Consider the following 21,466-nt stretch of genomic DNA (forward strand, 5'->3'; position numbering starts at 1 on the left):
GAGGCTGAATGAGGACCACAGGGCAGAGCCCTGGTCCCCTAGGACTGGTGTCCTTTTAAGGGGAGACACCTGCCGGGCTGGCGTGGCTCAGTGGTGAGGGTCAACCTACGAACCAGGAGGTCACGGTTTGATAGCCAGTCAGGGCACATGGTGGGTTGCAGGCTTGATCCCCAGTGCGGGGTGTGCTGGAGGCAGCCAATCAATGATTCTCTCTCATCACTGATAATTCTCTCTCTCTCTTCCTTTCTGAAATCAATAAAACTATATATATATATATATATAATTTTTTTTTTTTTTTAAAGAAGAGATACCAAATCTCTCATTTCTCCCCAAACCCTTTAACAGACAAGGCCGTGTGAGGACACAGCGAGAAGGGGCCCTCACCAGTAAGAGGCCCTCGGCAGGAGCGAATCGGCCAGCACCTCGGTCTGGGACTTCCAGCTTCCAGAACAATGAGAACACAATTTCAGCTGGTAAAAGCCCCCCTCCCCGCCTATGGCATTCTGTTAGTGCCATCTGAGAAGACTTGCGTCATGAAAAGACAGGAAGAGGAATGGAGATAATTAGAAGGAAAGGTGAGTCACTTGGGGAAAAACATGTCAAAGAAAGCTGTCATTAATAAAGATCCTCTCCCACCCTGTGCCTGTCAATGAAGGCCCTCTCCCCACCCCCGTGTCCATTCATGAAGGTCCTTTACCCACCCGTGTTTACCAATGAAGGCCCACTCCCCATCCCCCGTGTCCATTCATGAAGATACTCTACCCACCTCATGTCTATCAGTGAAGGCCCTCTCCCCATCCCTGTGTCCATTCATGGAGGTCCTCTCTCCACCCCCATATCCATTCATGTAGGTCTTCTACCCAGCCCGTGTCTCTCAATGAAGGTCCTCTCCCCATCCCGTGTCTATAAATGAAGGCCCTCTCCTCACCGTCTTGTCTATTCATAAGGTCCTCTCCCCACCCCCACGTCCATTCACGAAGGTTGTTTCTCCACCCAGGTCCACTGTGTAAGACGTGGAGGAACTTGGGAGAGCATATCCCTCAGAGTTATCTCTGTACCTCAGAAGGAAGTGCTTTAATCGGAGGAGAAAGTTGGGGGAAAAGGGGACATTTGCAATACTCTAGCAATAAAATCTTATATAATAAAAGGCTAATATACAAATTGACTGAATGGTGGAATGACTGGAATGCTATGACATGCACTGACACTCAATGCAGGAGCTGCCCCTTGGTGGTCAGGGTGCTCCCACAGGGGGAGCACCGCTCAGCCAGAAGCCAGGCTTATGGCTGGCGGTGGTGGTGGGAGCCTCTCCTGCCTCTGCAGCAGTGCTAAGGATGTCCCCACAGACATCCCCTGAGGGCTCCTGGACTGTGAGAGGGTGTAGGCCAGGCTGAGGGACCATCCCCACCCCCCACTGAGTTCACGAATAAATAAAACGTGGGGGGGGGGGGGATTCCATTTGAAAGCAGTCTGGGCTGGGCAGTTCCATCCACATGCTATGCATGGTTTCACACAAGCTGAGCAAGAGGGTGTCTGTCCTTGAAAACCCTCCTCAAGTCAAAGACAAGAGGGACAGATGAGCACAGCAGTCTCGGGAATTCCGTCGCGGTAGCGGCCTTTCCAGGTTAGTAGAGTTGTCCTGAGTGTGACACAGACACTCTGGGCCCTTTTTAGTGTCTAACAAACACAGTCACCAACAGGACTGATTGCTGACTGGACACACACCTTAACAGATCACGGTTCTCGCCAGAAAGGACTCTAACACCTGACGTCTAAGTCGTTTTCTCCCGCCTGCTCGCTCATCCATGGTGGCTGTCCGGCCTCTCAGAGCCACCAGCAGCGTCACCCTTCCATGAAGCAGGCAGCTTTCAGGATTGCTCCAGAGCCACACTATGGTTTAAGCGTGGAATCCGGGGGCATTTTCTGGAAGCCACAACTTCCCAACTGTTGCCAGCAGTTTGCTTTTTATCCTTCGCGAGTCCTCCAGGATTCCGTACCTATTCACTGGCCAGAGCAGCAGACCGACTGAGCCACTTTCATTAGTATGCACTCTGCAGGGGGTCTTAGTGTTCGCTGGAAACCTCTGGGAGTTTCCAGGGGTTGGTAATAAGAATCTTTGGGAGGTTAGGTGGAAAGAGGAAATCTCTTGGGGAGAGAGAGAGAAAGGAGAAAATAACACGAATATCCATTATCATAAGCTACTCTCTGGATCTTCCCAGGAGGCAGAAACCCGTGAGTGCCAATGGTATGGGGTCTATGGATGCTCTGTATAACTTATTATTACCCAATAAATATTTTGTTTGTTTATTTATTATTTTTTAAAAATATGTTTGTATTGATTTTAGAGAAGAAGGGAAATTGAGAGAGAGACCGAAACATCAATGATAAGACTGGATCACAGATCGGCTGCCTCCTACTGGGGATTGAGTCTGCAACGTAGGCATATGCCCTTGACTGGAATCGAACATGGGACTCTTCAGTCTGCACGCCGACGCTCTATCCACTGAGCCAAACCAGCAAGGGCCCAATATATTTTTAAGTGAATGCTTAGGAATCAGGTTAATTCATGGCAATTTATCAGACAGGAATCATTTAATATGTCAAATCAATTCTTATATACTGCCTAAACCTGATGGCATATTTTAGCACTCATTTATTTTCAAATTACACATCCATATGGGTGGATTATTCAGGCTTTGGGGGCAAAGAGTGACAAATTATAAATCCATATGGGTGGATTATTCAGGCTTTGGGGGCAAAGAGTGACTTTAATTTTTTATTTTTTTAAACCATCAAGATGACATACCGGTAAACAATAATTTCAAAGTCATAAATATTATGAATGTACTCATAATGATAAATGCCATTTATGCACAAGGTTTTTTTTTAATGCTCAGGATCTGAGCTCGGAGATGATGTCAAAGCCTTTGGAAACATGTAAACAACCCACCAACAAAAAACCTTGATCCACATCTGACATGTTTATCAACAGCTGAAACGGTCTTCTATCTGACAGAGCCGTCAGGCCTGTGGGCGCCACGGGAAACCTTGCTCAGGAGTTTACAAAATCCACGCAAGAAGCTGGGGCTTCCAACCTCTGGCCTTTGTTTTTCTGTTGCACGTGTGCGAATGTGTCCTCTAACTTAGTGTCTAAATATGTTCTCTAACTTACATGTGTAAATGTGTTCTCTAAACGTGTATAAATGTGTTCTCTAAATGTGTATAAATGTGTTCTCTAACTTATTTGTCTAACTTAAGTGTGTAAATGTGTTCTCTACTTTTGTGTTGGGTGTTTCGTGTTTGTACTCACTGGAATGCCTGTGAAGGTAACTGGAGGTGACTGCCAGGAGACACTGAAGCTGCTGCCATTGGGGGTGAACTTGGCCGATCCTGGGATGGTCACGGGGGGCGTGGCCTGTCAAAGAGCAAACAGAAAGGGTCACAGGGTGGCATGGTACAGAGAACACTAAGAAGCATTTCTCCTCAATCTGAGCTATCATTTACCAAGGTGGGCCTCAAAAGTGACCTCAGCTGTATTAGTAATTAGACTAATTATCTGAAACATGGTCAGAGAGTAGCTGAAAAGAAACTCTTTATATGTCTAAGCAATCTATCTAATGTATCGAAGGGGATGGTTTTTGACTAACAATAAGAGAACACTGGAGACAATTTGATTGAACTTCATGAGGAAAATTTCTGAATTTTACAACAGCTATGAGATATAATTTCTCACTACCAAATTTGGAAATAAACACTTTTATACAGGGGTGGTGGGGTGTAATTGGTACAACATTTGGGAGGGTAATTAGGCAATATATATGTAAAAAATTTTAGAATTTTGTATATTAGCTATTCTACTTCTAGAATTCATTCTAAGGAATGATTACAAGGATGTTCATTGTGTTATATTTTAAAACGTTGGAAACACAAATGTCTAATAATGGGGAAATGGGGAAATAAATTATGATATACCAACCGAGCCACTACAAACAATGTTGTCAAAGAATACGCAACTACATGCAAAGACATTCATGAGCCCTGGCCCATGTGACTAAGCGGTGACAGCATGTCTGTGCATGGAAGGCTCTCGAGTTCTCGAAGTCAAGGCCACATACCTGGGTACAGGTTCGCTCTGGACTCTGGTCTGGGTGCATGTGGGAGGCAACCGATCAATGTCTCTCTCTTACACTGATGTTTCCTTCTCTTTCCTCCTCTCTCCTCTCTCTTTTTTGTTAAGTCCCTTTGTGAGGATTTAACCACAAAAAAACCACCACATTTATGATATAGTCAGTGGGGAAAAAAACAAGCATAGGAAAACAGTACTACAATAGAATCCTTAGGGTTTTTTTTATACATATACACATAGGAGAAAGTCTTGAAAGACATACCAAAAATATTAACCAGAGGCTTTCTTGTCATTGGGATTCGGGATACATTTTCTCTCTCTGCTTTGGTTTTTAGCAAATCTATGCTGAACATTTATAATATCTACAGAGAAATCCCAAATATTATGAACATAGGGTTCAGGAAGATCAAGTGTGTGTCCCAACCCACTTTACAGATAAACAAAATAATTTCATTAAGTTGGTTCAAGCAAATGATTTTGGACCTAAATGCAAACATGAACAAAAGAATGAGTTACTCTTTTTGACCCACTTAACGAGTCAGGAATAAAACTTGTAGCACCATCTAATCTAATAATTTGCTCTAGTTCATTGCTCTTGAGCATCAGTCTGCTAACGAAGTTTAGCTTTTCGAAGGATACGTCTAGTTGTGATGGAGGTGGCTTTGTTTGGCACCACGGAAGCATCTGGGCAATGCTTAGCAGCAGCATCCTGTTCAGGCTGCATCCTCTGACTCAGTAATTCCTCCTCTGTGACTTCAAAGGGGAAGAAAAGCTACAGGCACAGAGATGTCCATAGTGGAGTTATTAATGAAGAAACGGGGTAACACTAGTACCTAACAATGGGAGAACATTGGAGACAATTTGATTGAACTTCTTGATGAACATGAACTCAGCTACGGGGCTACTGTGAGGGATGCTGCTTTTCTATCCCAGGTCGGAACGCACTGCTGTTGGTCAGGGGCAGTGCCCCGCAGGGTGGTGCACGGCACCTGATAAGCGTGGTCGGTGTGCACGAGGTAGAGGGTGGTCGGGGCCGAGCGGCTCAAGGGCGTCATCAGTTTCGTCTCGGCTTTGGCACCAGGGCTTTCCGTTCTGCTTGAGTCCGGGATGGGGAAGGTGGGAGGTGAAGCCAGGGACTGGGAGGGCGAAGCCGGGGCCAGGCCGCCCAGTCCGTCTGCCACCGCGTCCGTGTGGAGCTTGATCTCCGTGTAGTAGAAGTCCTCCTCACCGTCGCTGTAGTCAGACTCCCCAGCACGCCTAATGCAGAGGACAGCAAAGCAGTCAGACGATGCCACCGCGCAGGCTGTGCCTCTGCCTGGAACGTCTTCCTTTCCCGTGTCTGCCTGGCAAACGCTTACTCATCCTGTAACACCCCGCTGTCCACTTCCAGGGAACAACCTCTTAGAGGACTTCATTCAAACAATCAACCAAGCAATTACTTATTCAATTATTATTTGGGAATCTGCTCTGTGGAGGCACTCTCCTCCAGTCTCATGGTATCATGGTGACCAAGACATAGTTGGATTCTGCCCTGATGAAAGTTACAGCTAGTGGGAGAGGCAGACAAGGGAGCCACAAACAGGTATTTAGTGCATCAGGGAGTGATGAATCCCCCAGGCCAGCACCACACTATTTATTGTTTGTGTCTATGGGTATGCGTACATGCATGCAAGGTCTTTGGTTACCACCCCCCGTCCCTGAGATTAAAGGGATTGCTCAACATGAAGACCCCGATGAGCCTGACAGTGGGAGGGGAGGGGAGCGACGAGCCCGGTCTGGGATGTATGCTGAGGGTTGGATAAGGACCTCACTCCTCAATGTGCCCCCTGGCGGTGGTCACTTTATTTAAATCGTGTTATTAAGTTACTTCGCACATTTCTGTAAGTTTTAACCTCTGCTGCTTCCTGACAACATTCTCTAGGGCTTTGGTGTCCACAACCAACCTGAAATGTCCCACTGTCCTGTCGTCACGGCATTCAGCTCAGGGTCTAAGCCTTAGTCGGTAAGGCAAAGGCGGTCCTCTCCCCAGTCCCAGAGCTAACCCTAACCCTAACCCTAACCCTCACCCTCACCCTCACCCTAGAGCACAGAGCACAAAGGGAGCCCAGGAAGCAATGAACTTGGCCACTGTGAGAGCACCCGGAGCTCAAAGGGAATGGGTGGTGCCGCCTACTCTGCAGGATTCAACGGGCAGACGGGCACGGCTTCTGCCGGCGCTGCACAGGGTGCGATTCTCTGGGCACATGGGCCTGACAACAGGCCCCCTGCACCCTGAGCGAGGCTCCGGGAGGCTCTCTCTGGGCCTTCAGAGACGCTGAGCTATTCCTGCCGAGGTCGCCCTGACACGAGGTCAGGGAGACACGCCCGACTTCCTCCCTGGCACTCTCAGGAGCAGCACTGGGCGGCTGCCCAGAGGGTGCAGGGCAACCCTGAGCCACACCTACGGGGTGACCCGCACCGGTGCTCTGGAGGGATGGCCTACGTCGCAGTCCCAGGTCCCTCTCCCCCCCCCGCCCCCCACCCGGTCAGCAAACCCCGCTGGAGCCCTGGGTTTCCTTCCTGCCCGCTGCTGTGCCTGCTGCCTGTCCCACATGCTCCGTGCTGGGAGCGCCTGCGGTGCCATCTCTCATCTCGTGGAGGGGGTTGCTCTGGCCCAGGCGTCTGCACCGCCTGTCACCACGTGCAGCTTCTCTAGGGCCCCTTCCAGTCCCAAGTCCCTGGACAAGAGGGACCCAGAGCCCCCAGGCCAAGACGGGGAACCACCGCTGCCCGGGAGGGGCCTCGCCAACGGGCCCCAAGCTTTGGTTTGTCTTTCCTGAGGGAGGTTTTCATAAAACACAGGGAGACATAGAGGCAGGTCCTGGAGATCACGGCCATAGCTAGAGCTGCTCTGATGGGCACAGTGATGCCTAACCCTTTTTAGGCTCAAAGTCACGAGTACCCTCCATCAGAGTGGGGGGAAAAAAAGTACATTTACATTTATAGACATCCTCAGGGGGGTTCTGTCCTGCCTGGTGTTGTCTTTTTACAAACGGCTCTCACCACGTTTTATTGCTGACCTTCACATGTGACCCCTGCAGCGCTGACTGTATTGCTAACCTAATCGTCGGAGGGAACCGGGGCGCAGAGCAGTCACTAACACCCCTCGGTGAAGTACAACTTGCGGTAAGGGCCTCTGTTATCTGCCCCCCTCTGCCGCCCCCCCCCCCCCGGGGCCCAGGCCCTTCCTGCACTCAGCCCGGGCACTTCTGAGCACAGCTGCCGGCTGGGGCCCGCGCCCAGCGGAGGGAGGAGCCTCACCCCAGGTGGACGCCGCGGATGTGCTTCTGGATCCCGGCCGCGGTGCTCAGCACCTTCCCGCAGTTCTTCCAGAGGCACTTGAACATCACCTTCATGGAGTTCTGGAGAGGGGAGAGGGCGGACAGGGAAGGGAAAATGAGCCTGTGGGCCAACACGCCTCCTTCCTCTTTGCTCGGAGCCCATCCCGACCTCACAGCATGAGTGGCAGATTCCACCCCGCGAGGAGGCTCTGCCTGTCCACGGGAGGAAGCTGTGCTGCTCAGATCCACCCCCACCTGCTGCGCCGAGGGTGGCCTCTGTGTCCATGGCCCTGCCCGTGGTCTAGGCTGGGCCTGGCCCAGGAGGCTGTGGACTCGCAGCCCCTTCTGCCGGCCAAGCTGGGCGTGGCTGCCTTCTCCTCCGAAAACCACCTCTCCCGCCGCCGGTATTTCAGAGTTTCGGTAACAATGGGTTCTGGAAGCTCCTCTCTATTGTGCCTGCAGGCTTAGGGGAGGTGAGGGCCTCGCCCTATAGTAAGCTCTTGGGATCCTGGGCAACCACCCCACCCTAGCCCTGTCTACACCTTTGCAAAGAGCCCCTCCAAACTCTTTTTAAATGCTTAAACACTGTTATTGATTTGAAAGAGAGAGGAAAGGAGAGAGAAAGAGAGAGGAAAGGAGAGAGAGAGCTCCTGTTCCACTGTCCACACATTCATCGGTAGATTCCTGTACGTGCCCAGCCCAGCAATCGAATCCACCACCTTGGTGCATCGGAACAACACTCTCACCGCCTGAGCCACCTGGCCAGGCCGCCCAGCTCTGTTTACCCGCTGAGCACATCGCCCTCTCCGGCCAGGCCCTGGGGTGCGGGAAAAGTAGGGTATGAAGGAATATGAGCGCCGTGATCATTCTGGGGGTGTGATGCGGTGCAAACACACATGCCTTCCTGCGCGGTGAAGTGCTGGGGAGGGGCCGCTTATTCAGACATGAGTTTCCAAATATAAAAATCACCCTGTTTTTAATAGTAAAAAGGTATTTCTTTGTAATGGAGGTCCCCCTACAGTATTTGCAGGACTAACTTTGGAGAATAAGAGCATCAGGGAATGGGCTCAACTTTAATGGAATCAGCGGTCTCTGTTCATAGGTGAAGGTGCTCCACATCACCTAAGGGCCCCTTGCCAACATCCGACTATGCCCACGAAACACTCCTCCCTGCAGACAGAGCCATTCAGGTTAAAAAATAAAAATAAAAATATTTTAACTGATTTCAGAGAGGGCGAGATAGAAACATCAATGATGAGAGAGAATCATTGATAAGTTGCCTCCTGCATGCCTCTCACTGGGGACTGAGCCCACAACCTGGGCATGTGCCCTTGACTAGAATCGAACCCAGGACCCTTCAGTCTTCAAGCTGATGCTCTTATCCACTGAGCCAAACCGGCCAGGGCCAGAGAGCCACTCTCATACGGCAGAAAAGCAAACCCTGCAGGAGGAGACTGGAGACAACATTTAACATGGCCCAGCCCGCCCCATGGGCCCCAGCTCTGCCAGGGCAGCCAAACCAAGCCCAGCTGCAGGCACAAGCGCAGCTGCCCATCTGACCATGACCATCTGCGCTCAAACCCTGGCTTCTCCCGGCAGCTGCACCGACATTCAGGAGGCTGAAGGCCCCTGTGCCCACAGGCGTGCCTGGTCTGACACGGCCACGCCCGGGGCAGCCGGCTGGGCGGGGACCAGCAGGCCCTGCAGACCCACCAGCTCAGGCTGTCCCGGGGACCGGGAGGGTCTCCATCCCTGACACTGCCGTGTGGCTGAGGGGCCAGGCTGCCTCGCTCTCTCCCCTGAAGCCTCCGCCGGGTGTGAGCTGTCACCCACGTGGATTCCTCGAGTGGCTTCCACTTCCTGACAGAACCCCGGCTAACACTGAGGCCTGGCACAGGCCAATCCCTCCAGTTCCTGGGGATGGGCCCACCTGCGTCCTGACGGTCCAGACTCATCCCTGGGCCAGTCCGCTCAGAGCTGCCGGCTCACCCGCCCCGGGCCCACTCCCAGCTGCCTTTCCCTCAGGTGTGTGCACACGGTGATGAGGGTGTGTGCGTGTGTGTACGTGTGAACATGTGTTCTGGGGCGGAGGCTCGGACAGGAGGACCCGGGCTCAGAGGAAGGAGCACAGGTGAGCTCACGGCATCGTCCTCAGCACCTCAGGTGGGCGGCCCTCACTGTGGGCAGCGGCTCAGTGCCACCCTCTCCTTTCTCCTTGGCTCCGGCAGCTGCATGGTCGTGCCTGGTGGCCCGTTCCCGGGCAGCGGGTTTTCCTGCCCACGTGCTGCTCAGCGGGCGTCAGGAATGCCATCTGCCGACAGGTGCTCCCTCGTGCGCGGGCCTCACCGTCTCTCCCACTTTGGAGCAAGTCCTGCTTTCTGGCGTGAAAGCCTGAGCGTGGTTCGCTCATGATTACTCCCGGCAGCCGGCAGTTAACCGGCACTCCTCCCTGACTCCAGGACCCCCGTGTGCACGGCAAAGGGCCATGGCCAGGACACCTGCAGGGAGAGGTCTGGGTGGGCTCAGCTCACCGTCAGACCAGGGTGCGCCCCTCCTCTGTGAGGGCCTGACGGTCATTACCACGTGCCCGCTCCCGGGCGGGTCTCAGGGCCACAGTGGCCTGTCTGTGATGGTCACTCTGCATCTTCCTGCTGCCTCGGTGAGGGAGTAACTATATTTGCTTGTGTTGCAGGTGAAGAAGCCCATGGTCAGAGAAGGGAGATGACTTTCTGAAGCTGGCAGGCTAGCCAAGCTGAGCTGAGCCTGGGACTCCTGTGACTTCTGATCAGGCCCCTTCCTGTCCCACAGCTCGTGTTCTCTCCCCATGCCTGGTGAACCAGCGAGACAGAAGCGCGGAGAAACAAGGCCCCGGTCGCGCACAACGCGCCGGATTCTGTCCAGTTCGAGAACCCAGTGCTACTTATTCTCAGCTCATTGAGCTGCTTCCAGCAGGCACTGTGCAAGCACAGGGCCCTGCGCTGAGTCCCGGCCACCACGCTGCCACCCCTGACGGCAGCCGGGGACACACTCAGATGACCCAGGAGAAGGCCTGTGAGGCCTGATGCACCAGGATGGTTCTCACTCCCCATCGCTGTCCGGTAGTTCACCGACTGGTCAGGCGAACACGATGCCTCCCAGGCCCAGCCCCAGCCCGCTGGCTGGTGCGGAGCAGCATCTTCATGCCCCGCCTCCAGCCTCCACAGCGGCACATGCAGAGGATGGGCTGCAGGGGATGGGGCGGAGTGCGGGAGGGGCAGGGCTGGGTCGATGCCGAAGAAATAAATTGGGGGAAGAGGTTGCATGGCAGTCCTCAGGTTTGCTTTGGGTTTTTGTTTGTGAAAAGTGATTCCTAAGGAAGCTACTGAGAAGGACTTAAAGGACCAATGTAGCAGCCTCACATGGACATGGCCATCAAAAGCATCGTGAAAAGGTATTCCAGATGGAGCAGCCGATTGCTTCATCCCACAGAGTGAAACACTTCTGGAAAATTGTGAGTGGTCCTGACAGTGTAAATACACACAAAGAGGAAGGAAAGAATCTGAGCTTTAGGTTCGGATCTGCCCTTCCATCCTCAGAACAGGGCAAGCTCAATGTCGAATCTCCCCGATCCTCAATGGCCTCAAATCAAGTTGGGAGAATGATGCCTACTGGCCCTGGCAGGCTTGCTCAGTGGTTAGAGCACATGGTCAGCGCTGGGCACCGCTGTCCACGCGGCAGCAGGCGGCCGAGGGGGCAAGCTCACCCTGCTGGCTCTGCCTGCCCGGCCCTGGGCGGGTGCTGACCCTCAGAGAGGGAGCGGGAGGAGGGCTGACCTTTCTCTTCCTGGGGATGGGCTCGTCGAAGAGCAGGCTGCCGGCCTCGGCCTCGTCGATGCCGTCGTCGGGCGCGGGGCTGCGGAAGGGCTTGGCGCAGTCGGCGGACAGTGGTGGCGACGGCGTGGACGGGTTGGACTGGTCGCTGGGGGCGCTCCAGCTCCAGTAGCCGCTGCTGCAGCTGCTGGACGCGGCACCGCCCTCCTTCCAGGATCCGCTCATGCCCTCTGCGACCAGACAACCAGCGTCAGTGCGGGGGTGCAGGGCAGGGGACGCGGACACAGGGCGGGCCTGGACCTTACTAAGCACATCCAGCACCGCCCCCCGAAATGTGCTTCAGCTCGGGGTGCACTGTGCATAGCTCGGGAAAAGAGATGCGAGACCCTTTGTAAACACTGAGCTACTTTAACCACACGACAGGCTTTCCTAACAGTTTCTGATGTGGGTGGTTTGGGCACGTCCTGCCTCGGGATGACAGTGGGGGGTGGGGAGTGGGTGGGCATGAAAACAAGAAAGAAAAGGGTGCTTTTGTTCACTAACTTTGGGGCGCTCTGAGTTTACTGTGTTTCTAAGAGGGAAATCATCTGCAATATTGTCCCTCTCCCCCAACCCGTATTTCTCACGGGTCTGAGACCTTTGGAATAGGTTTTCGGAAAAAGCTGGTCCCAGGTGTCAGAGTCTAAGAGAAAGAACGATCTCGGAGAGTTACCCAAGGCCACTGACACGATGAGACGAAACAGTGCCTTGCATTGTTGTTTCCGTCTCACAAAGCTCATTCACACAGCCCCGTGCGTGCTCACAGCACTGTCTCTCGGAGCAAGGACTCCGTGTGGGTTTTGCAGACGAGGACCTGAGGCACAGGGAGTGGTGACGCGCCACGTGGCCAGGAGCGGACCCGGCCCAGACCCTGGTCTACCAGTTGGCTTCTTTCTCCTTCAGGGCCTGGGTCTCGTGTGGTAGGATTCCTCCTCTTTTCCAGCCACGCTGAGATCAGAGAACGTATGGACAACGCTTACTGGTGAGAGGCTGCTGAGTTCTCCCTTCGCACTATGGGGAACAGGAAGTGTTTGCTGATGCGGAGAGATCTCTGTCCAGTTAGCACGCCTTGGGAGGCTCCTTACAGACCTGACCTCCTTTTTGGATAATTTCTCCTCCATATGTATGTGCATTTTGAATACCTTAAAACTATATTTTAAATTCAAGGGAGGGGGGTTCCCTAAATGTCTCAGTATGCTGTTAACATTGGCGTAATTAGTAACCAAGAGAAGACACCCAATGGACCAGCATTTGTGGGAAAATGACCACCTTCACCCAACCACAGATTTCTAGCATATTCCTCAACTGTGTCAAGCACAATGTTCCGTTAGAGCACATGTGTCAAACACAAGGCCCGCAGGCCAAATCCGTCCCACCAGGCCTTGCAATGTGGCCCGCACGGCGCTATCATCACTGCACTCCGCTGCGTTTCCATCACAATGACAGTTTATGACTGTTCAGTAAACCATTCGGCCCTCGATTTAGGCTGGATTTTAGATTTTGGCCCCTTCTCTGATTGAGTTCGACACCCCTACGTTAGAGGAATGAAGTGTTAAGTTGAAATCGTGGAAGAAAGTGATTAAAGCATCTCTGCAGGTGTCACATCTCATTAAAGCAAGGCTCTTCCCAATCAATGGCCATTTCTGCAGGATCAAGCCTTTCTGGCACCAACACAACCCAATCAGCACCGCACCCCCTGCAGTTCCCGGCCAGTGCTCACCAGGCCCGAGAGCCTTTCCGAACGAGACAGCTGCGTTCTGCAGTCCTCCAGGGCCTCCGGGGCATGCCCAACGGACACACTCCTGGCAGCTCAGGAGGCTGTGATACAGCACAGCATGCGCTGGTGAAGGAAGCGTGTGGTGCCAGCGGGTGGTCAGGGTAGGTGGCTACGCAGAGCAGGGGAGGTGACTGGGGCCTGAGTTGATTTTGAAAAGCAACAACGTATTTTGAAAAGCAGTGAGTCCATTGCCTCATGTCAATGCCCAAAGTTCAGTTGCTGACTTGGGAATGACGTTTCCTTTAAGAAACACTATTCAATGAGAAGGACAATGTGACACAGAAATGAATTTTTCAGGAAAAGTCAGAACCAATTTGAGATTCAGACACTGAGTGGCCAGATTATTATGATTTCTGAATATATATATATATATTAGAGGCCCAGGTGCATGAATTCATGCAGGGGTGGGGTCCAGCCAGCCTGGCCAGGGGGAGGGGACACGGGCGATTGACCTGCCTGCCTATTGGTCGAACTCCTGGTCGAGGGGACAATTTGCACATTAGCCTTTTATTAGATAGGATATACACTGAGTGGCCAGATTATTATGAGTTCAGAGATCATAATAATCTGGCACTCAGTGTATATGGCTGTGTCTCCTTCCCTGACACACGCATTTGGTGAAATGCAGACAGCCGTGCTGGAAGCTCACCCTCTCTGCAGATCCACTTCCTGACAAAACGATCCTTTCTAGGCTCAAAAAGAATCACAACAGTTTTAAAAAATTCACTGATAGACAATAATTCTGGACATAGATTCACCAACACCTTCAGTATCATTAACTGCTTTCCCTGCCTGCTGCAGACAATTTGGGATTATAAAGTGGGTGGGTGTTTTTTGAAATCATAACGAACAATGAATTCTTTTCTGTATAACTACCGTATGCTAATAAAGGTTTGTGTGGCAGAAGCAAACGGTTTATTTTGATTCCAACCTTTCAAGACAAAGGAGCATTAAAAATGTTCTCAATTAAAGAAGAATGCCATGTAAAAATACTGATTGCATTAAAATACACTTTCTTCTCTGAGGAATCTATGACATTCTGCAGTTCCTTTTTTTTCCTTCTCTTTTCTGGAAAACAATGAGAATCTACAATTTATTGGCATTTGGTGGCCCAGCGTGGGACAAGCCCTTGTCTGTAACGTTGAGGAATCTTTTCTCTATAAACTCTTCAACCTTTTATGTAGCTCCTTTCCCCGGAGATCAGTTTGGGGGTGTCTTCAGGTTTGCCTTCCCCGAAGTCTTCCTCAGGGGCCTGGCCACACTGAGCGGCGGGAGCTGGGAGGCCGGTGAGAGGCCCGGCAGAGCAGGTGTTCCCTCAGCAGCGACACCAGGCTCCCTCCCTCCCGGCACCGCCCGGCACCGCATGCTGCAGTGGTGACACCGTGTGCGGTGGTCGAGATGGGCTGGGGCACTCCCGTGGACGGTGTGGATTTGACTTCCCGGCACCTCGGTCTTTCTTTGCACCGGCAGCTGCAGTGGAGTGCATTTTGGGGAGTTCTCACTGGATGTTCAACAGATTTGTTTTCACACTGGGTGCTTACCCCCAACCTATGTGTGCGCCTCACCTCAGTCTCCTAGCTGGCCAGTCTGGCTTTGGAGAAGGGTCCCCTTGCAGTAGCTTCCACTCCGGGGCCTCGTGTTCATTCAGCCCACTCCCTCCTCAGGCAGTCCACCGAGCGCTCTTGCCAGAAATCAGTGCCTTCGTCTGGGTGCTGGACTCAGCCTGCTTCATGCGTGAGCTTCTGAAGCATCAGACGTCTGTGCTTGAACATCGCTTTTCCCTCAGCTTCCAGGAACCCACGTTCTCCCCCCTCCTCACCGCTGGTCCCCCTCAGGTTCTTTCCCCGAAGTGAGGGAGGGCCTCACCCCACCTTTCAGTCCCCTCCCAGTTTTCACTCACCGCCTCCACATGACTCAGTGATCTCCCCTCCCCTCATGGCTTCCGCACAGCAGCCCAGACCTCGCCAGCCGCTGCCCCTGAATGAGCCTCGGTGCTGCCCATGGCACACGCTCCTCCTGGGCCTGCCGACGTCTTCAGTGACTCAGCTCCTGCCCGAACACTCACTGACAGACTCACTGGTATGTGTGGGCGTTCTCAGGGGCAGGCCTCTGTGCTGAGGCCCCTGACGGCCCGGAGGGCACCTGGCACTCCTCCTCCTCCATCCCTTTGTCCATCCCCCCATCCCGGTGACTCCTCCTTCCTCCCATTTCTCGGTTAATGTTCTGTCCGTCCCCTCTGGGACCACCAGGGTCCAGGACAGTCGGAGAGTTTGTTGTTGCTGTTTCCTTTTGTTTTTGTCTGGAAGCCCAGCTGTGACTGTCCAGGGCTGAAGCCACGTTGTGGCTCTCTGGCAGCCGCAGACGAACGTCCGTGCTCCTGGCCAGGCCTCCGTCACCGCCGCTGCCCTCCTATCCTCACAGTGAGCAGTGAGCCCCCAGTGGCCATGACTGACATGGCAGACCAGAGTCGGAGGATGCAGGGAGAATTTCAGCTTTGCTGTTTACAAGTCAATTAATCCCATGTGCCTCCATCACTCATCTGTAAAACAGCGACAATGATAGCCACAGGGTTGTGTGAATGACGTGAGACAGAGGGAGCACGGGCTCGGGAAGTGCTGCCCCTGACGAGGCTGTGACTGGGAGCCTTTCCCCGGAGACCGAGCACTGCATGGGACTATGGGCGTATACCGCAACGACACACCCACACCGTCTAGCACAGCACCCGGTAAGCACCCCCTGAGTGATGAACGGACTGAATCATGGTGTGTGACCCAGGAGTCTGGGACAATGCCTCTGTGCTCTGACCCAACTGCCTCTCCTGGAACAGAAACAACGCTGGGAAAGAGCTCCATTCACCCGGGGAAGGGGCAGGGCGCTGCGGTGAGTGCCCTGGACACGGGGCGTGCGGGAGCGGGTGGAGGGGTGACTGTGGGGTCTCTGGGAAGACGAGGAAGCTGGCCTGGGCCCCCATTTCTCCCACACTGCCCCTGTTCCTGCTCGCGGGGAGGCGTACTCATTCCATTTGATGGGAAAGAGACCCCCAAAGGGGGCTGTGCTCATGGTGCCCTCCCTATGCCCATCCCGCCCGCCCTCCCCTCACCCCAGCTCACCGTTCGGCCGCACGGGCGGGCTGCGGACCAAAGGGCTCGTGGACAGGCTGGTGAGTACCATGGCCGCTGTCACCTTGTCCATGTCCAGTTCCTCCGAGGACTTCCTGGAAAACAGGGAGGGCACTGTCAGCCGTGCTCGCTCTGCATGGACGGGAGGCCCTGCCACCTACCATCACAGGAGACAGCAGAGGCGGGGGGGGGGGGGTACGCCCCAGTGAGCCCTCTGGGGGAGACAGGACCGAGCAGCGATTCCCAGTGGCGGAGTGAAGACTGCCATCACTCACCGAGACGGACACGCACTGGGATGGACCAGTCCTGCTGGCTCATGAATTTTGGCCAGTTAATCCCAAAGAAAGTGACAATGGTCATGTGGACAGCAGTCAGCTGACCTGGGCTGATTTCCACGAAGGAGCTAACATCGAACATGCCTGCAGTACACCGGCGTCAGAACCCGCGCCCCCTCCTGCACGAGCACTCCCAGGGGGCGGTGAGGAGCCCGCGGGGGACTCCGTGTGGGTAGGAGCGGCCCCACCGACAAACGTGCCTTCTTCCGGCCCGCCGCTGCCTCCTGAAAGCAACGGAGTCGCAGAGAAAAGTCAAACTTCTCCCGTCCAGGGGGTGGGGCTGCTCAACTGATTCCAGGACAAACGTATGAAAAGTTAACGGTTTGGCTCTCCAGCGAACCCCAGGACGCTCAGTTACAGAGCAAAGTGCCCGTCCAGTCCTGGCCGGGGACCTGCAATCCCTGTCTGTAGTCCTCAAAGCTCCTGCTCTCTTTCTTGGAAAACTGTTCTAGCCCAAGACCAATTCCCTTTCTCAAGGCTGGCAATGAGAGATGCTTCCAGAAGGCGAGCTTGCGGGCACACGCGGGAGGTACCCTGCAGGTTCTCAGGACCACCCGGAGCAGCGGGGGAGCTGCCCGGGCCCCTGGCGCACCCCGGAAAGACCACAGCGCCCACAGGCCACAGGCCTGGGACTGGGGAGCAGAGGGAGGCCAGCTTCCTGCAGAAACGGGAGCAGCGAGGGAAGGACTTAGAGCACCTTCAGGTCACTGATGCTCACGCACCCCTCCACCCCCATTCAGGCGTGTGAGTGTCACCAGGGCCACCAGGAGAAAGGCCTGCTGGGCACACTGTCCGCGGCTGCAGCCAGAGCCCGCCGTCACCACAGCCCCCCACGGGGCGGGAACAGGAGCAGGCCACCATCATCGTCCCAGACAGAATGACTGGAGCTCCTCCTGCTCCGCCTCCTCTTTTTAACAGAAGGGCTGAGAGCCGGGATCAGGGGCCCGGGAGCTGGCCGCTGGGCAACGGCAGGTCCCTAATTCCTACAGGGACAGCCTCTGCGGCCACACTTCTTTCTAGTCCTTGGTTTCAGGAACCTCCACTTTCCCTCCTGTAATCTGCTTTACATTGTTTTATTTTATTTTTAAAATATATTTTATTGATTTTTTTACAGAGAGGAAGGGAGAGGGATAGAGAGTTAGAAACATCGATGAGAGAGAATCATAGATCAGCTGCCTCTTGCACACCCCATACTGGGGATGTGCCCACAACAACGGTACATGTCCTTGACCAGAATCGAACCCGGGATCTTTCAGTCCACAGGCTGATGCTCTATCCACTGAGCCAAACCAGTTTTGGCTGCTTTGCATTGTTTTAAGTTTTTCACATTAAGGTCTGTTTTAGAGGTTTAGTCAATAATTAACTTAAAAGCTGGTCTATGTGGTTTTTTTTTTTTTTAAATATGAAGATCAATAGCGAAAGTGTCATATAAAATACGAATTTTTTGCAAAGTCTGCCACTACCTTTCAACACCATGATCAGAAAGCAGGTTCCCAATAAAGAGCAAAACGCAGAGCAGTTACAGAGCAAAACGCAAACGTCAGCCTCATCGGAGCTCTGTGTGTGGCCATCTTTGGCTCCCGTGGGCCGGGAGGTCACACGGACACCCTGCGACCTGCTGCTCACCCGGCGAGCCTGTGGTCTCGGGGAGGGTGTCACGCCGCCTGGAACGCGGGGCGTGGCATGTTCTGTTTTTTATCCGTGTTTATTTCTTTCGGTGCATTGCCATCTAATTACTGATTAATTGGTTCTGCAAATGCAAATCCTGGTAATTAAATGCGAAGAGATGATGCTCCACGTGGGACTTGTCACACTCGGGAAAGCGTTGCTGAAGCCGCCCGCGGCCGTGGGCTGCTGGAGGAAAAGCCCGCTCTCCGGGTGATCAGACGGAGAGTTTCCTCTGATGGGAACGGACTCGGACCCCCTGTGGAAGGCTGCCCAGCCCCACGCTCACAGCGGCGAGCCTGTCCGAAGAACTTCCTTCCCAGCCCTGGCTGAGTATCACGGGACTGTAGAACTAGTTCTTAAATAGCCCTTCGCCTTGTCCCTCTGAGGTGCTTTGTCGCTCAGCTGAGGGGCTGTGGTGGACGAGCAGGATCTCCAGACGCGAGAGCCACATTTCAGGGAGGAAGCAGGCGAGTCCGTGGCTGGCAAACCGCGTGGGCATCCTGGTTGGAGATGTGGGGGGAGAGGAGAGGGCACGGGCAGACTGCCCTGAGAAGGCGCAGGACGCTCAGCGCGGTGCCGGGCAGGGGGACAGGGACAGGCCTGGGAGCACGGAGGTGTTTCGATGGCCAGGCTTCGGGGAGGTCAGGTCAGGTCAGGTGAGGGCAGTGGTTGGCAAACTGCGGCTCGTGAGCCACATGCGACTCGCCAGCCACATGCGACTCGCCAGCCGCGATTTGCCCCTCTATTGACAACCACTGGGATCGGGGCTTAATCACAAGGAACAACAACAGCCTGTAATTATTGGAATCGAGAGTCTAGGTCAGTGGTCGGCAAACTCATTAGTCAACAAAGCGGCAAACCATGGCTTGAGAGCCACAGTTTGCCATCCACTGGGTTAGGGAGATGCCCTCAGACTTGCTTTTCAAAAAGTGCATCTGGCTGCCGGGTGGGAAATGAGTTTCTTGGGTTTGACAATCGATCTGTTATCAGCCAAACGGACTGTGGCTGCGGGTGGAGGGTGAGGTCATCTGTGACAGCGAGGTCCTCAGGCGTGGCACGGATCGGCAGGCTCAGCACCGACAGGCACGGCGGGCACGGCCCCAGGCCCCGGTGTGCGGTGGCTGCAGGCCTGGCCCCCCGGGCTGCGGCCGGTCTGACAGGCTGTTGTTTCTGTCACAAGAAGCTCTTCCTTCTTTTGAATGCCATCTGCTGGGAGCACGTGTCCATACACCGTCCCCGCTAACCTGGCAGCCAGGAGAGAAGCTTCCGGCCCCAGAGCCGTGACAGACGTTTCCCTGCAGCTGGCCTGCTGCAGTCACAGCGGGAAATGGAAAGGCAGAGCACACCCCTGGGTCAGCACTGATCCCGCTCCCAGCAACTCCTGGAATCGGCCGTCTAGGCCAAGTCCCACCACTTCGAAGACCCACAGTGACCCTCAGACAAGGAGACGGCCTGGCAGTGAGCTCTTCCCTGGAGACACAGCCACACCCCGGCCGTGGACGTGGGCACAGCTCCGGTGAAGAGCCCCACACGGATCCGGTGACGGCCACGGTGGCCACGCAGCAGGAGCACTCTGCTTCTTCCCGAAGGAATCCGTGGCAAAGGCGGTCACTGTTAATGCTCCCTTCCATGGGAGGGGCTCTTGTTAAGGCCACAGGGAAGATGTGTGTGATTCTGCCTGGAGGACATGGAGGGCGTGGAGGGGACCGTGCCCCGGCCCCGAGTCCTGCCCACGGTGGCCGGCCTCTGCCAGGGTCGGCCACATCCAGCCCTCGGAGGAGCTCCCGCGCCTCAGCAGAGGCCACAGCAAATGGTCACACCGTCGGGAAGAGCTCGGCTGTTTCCGCTCGACTCCTGGGGGTGTGGTGGGGCAGGGCCGGCCTGTGTGCAGGGCAGGCGGGGGCCCAGGCGGGCGGGTGGAGGTGCCCTGAGCGGCGGGCAGTCTGCGGGTTAACAGGGCACCTGGTAAGTGCCAGCTGTCCTCGGGCAGAAAACCGTAATCAAGATTACATCTCTCACTCTAACATCCACGGCAGGCTGGATGAGTGACCTCAGGGCCGGAGGCCTCAAGGCCACGTGGGTTTCCATAATGAAAGACCCTCCAGCCACACTCTGTGGAGATACAGTGGTCTCCCGAGGGCGCTGGGAAAAGATGGGTCCAGTGTGTTCTGGTTTGCCGATTAAAGAAAAAGAAGGGGACTTCTGCCTCGATCTAAAACCCAGGCAGAGAAGACTGTATTCCTTATCCCCACGACCTTCATTCCTGAAACAACATTCTTATGTCGTCAGCAGACCTACAGGTGGGCTCCCAGCTGTAGTCATTCTATGTCATTGTTTCTGCAAAGAGAGGGGACGCCTTCTGCTCCGCCAGGCTGCCCAGGAGTGAGAGGGGCACAGGGGACAGAGAGGAGCAGCTGGCACAGCACCAGTCCCTGCTCCGAGAGCCAGGCCTGCCCTCCGGAGCAGCCACTCGCTGGCGGAGGTGAGAGGGGTTGGGGGCTTTTATTCCAGTTGTAAGTTTTGGTTTAGTTCATGCTGAGCTCTCTGGGACCTGTCTGCCAATTTCAGCTCGCGGGGACAGAGCACGGTGGACGCAGCCCTGCCTTACCCGGCTTGTGCTCTGAAGCGGGGACCCACAGGTACCTGTTGTAGACAGAATTAATCCCTTTTAAATCTGCTTAAGTTTCAGATTTGGCGAAAATGTAATCCTCCACCCCCCCCCCCCCCCCGAAATGCATCTTCATTTTCTTAACTAATATTCAGGATTCCCAGTGCTGGAGTCTTCACTCACACTGTCGAAGTGCCTCCGTGGCCGGTATTACTAACACCCCATCTACACACGCCTTCCCAGCGCGCAGGCCGCCAGCCAGGCTGCGGAATGCCAGTGGCCCCAGGGGGGTCTTCAATCCACACACCATGCTCTCTGCACGGTCACCTCCATGACCTCGATTTAAATCTGAGACGTGCTTGTCCTCTTCTCTCATTAAACTACATCTGTGAGCTAACTGCAGCCTGTGTACACACTTTTCCTGTGTTACACTTACAAACATCTTACCGTGAAAAGGATTTCTTTTATACACATGGGTGACAGATTCCACACTCACAGGAACACAGCATGTACACGTTCAGGCTGACCCCTTGGATTAAATTATAGGCTCATTACTCCTATCGAAAAAGTGTTTTTGCTTTGTAAAGAATTCTTTACATAGAATTTAAATTAAATAAATTTTCTTTAAATAGAATTCTTTTGTGATTAAAATGTTTTTGAATGAT

The 21,466-nt window shown here is 54.1% G+C and overlaps 1 protein-coding gene across 2 annotated transcripts in view; it reads right to left on the minus strand.

Moving 5' to 3' along the window:
• ZNF704 (zinc finger protein 704) overlaps window positions 1-21,466 on the minus strand; it is a 97,122-nt gene that overhangs the window by 2,236 nt on the left and 73,420 nt on the right. For both annotated transcript variants that reach the window (XM_045581542.1, XM_036437293.2), the window contains exons 3-7: window positions 16,182-16,285; window positions 11,259-11,485; window positions 7,427-7,527; window positions 5,116-5,383; window positions 3,311-3,415 (exon numbers count right to left, since the gene is read on the minus strand). In XM_045581542.1, coding sequence (XP_045437498.1) covers window positions 3,311-3,415; window positions 5,116-5,383; window positions 7,427-7,527; window positions 11,259-11,485; window positions 16,182-16,285 — 805 coding nt within the window. The remainder of the gene's footprint in view (window positions 1-3,310; window positions 3,416-5,115; window positions 5,384-7,426; window positions 7,528-11,258; window positions 11,486-16,181; window positions 16,286-21,466) is intronic.

Source organism: Pipistrellus kuhlii, unplaced genomic scaffold (genome assembly GCF_014108245.1).
Source record: "Pipistrellus kuhlii isolate mPipKuh1 unplaced genomic scaffold, mPipKuh1.p scaffold_m20_p_14, whole genome shotgun sequence".
Taxonomy (NCBI): Eukaryota; Metazoa; Chordata; class Mammalia; order Chiroptera; family Vespertilionidae; genus Pipistrellus; species Pipistrellus kuhlii.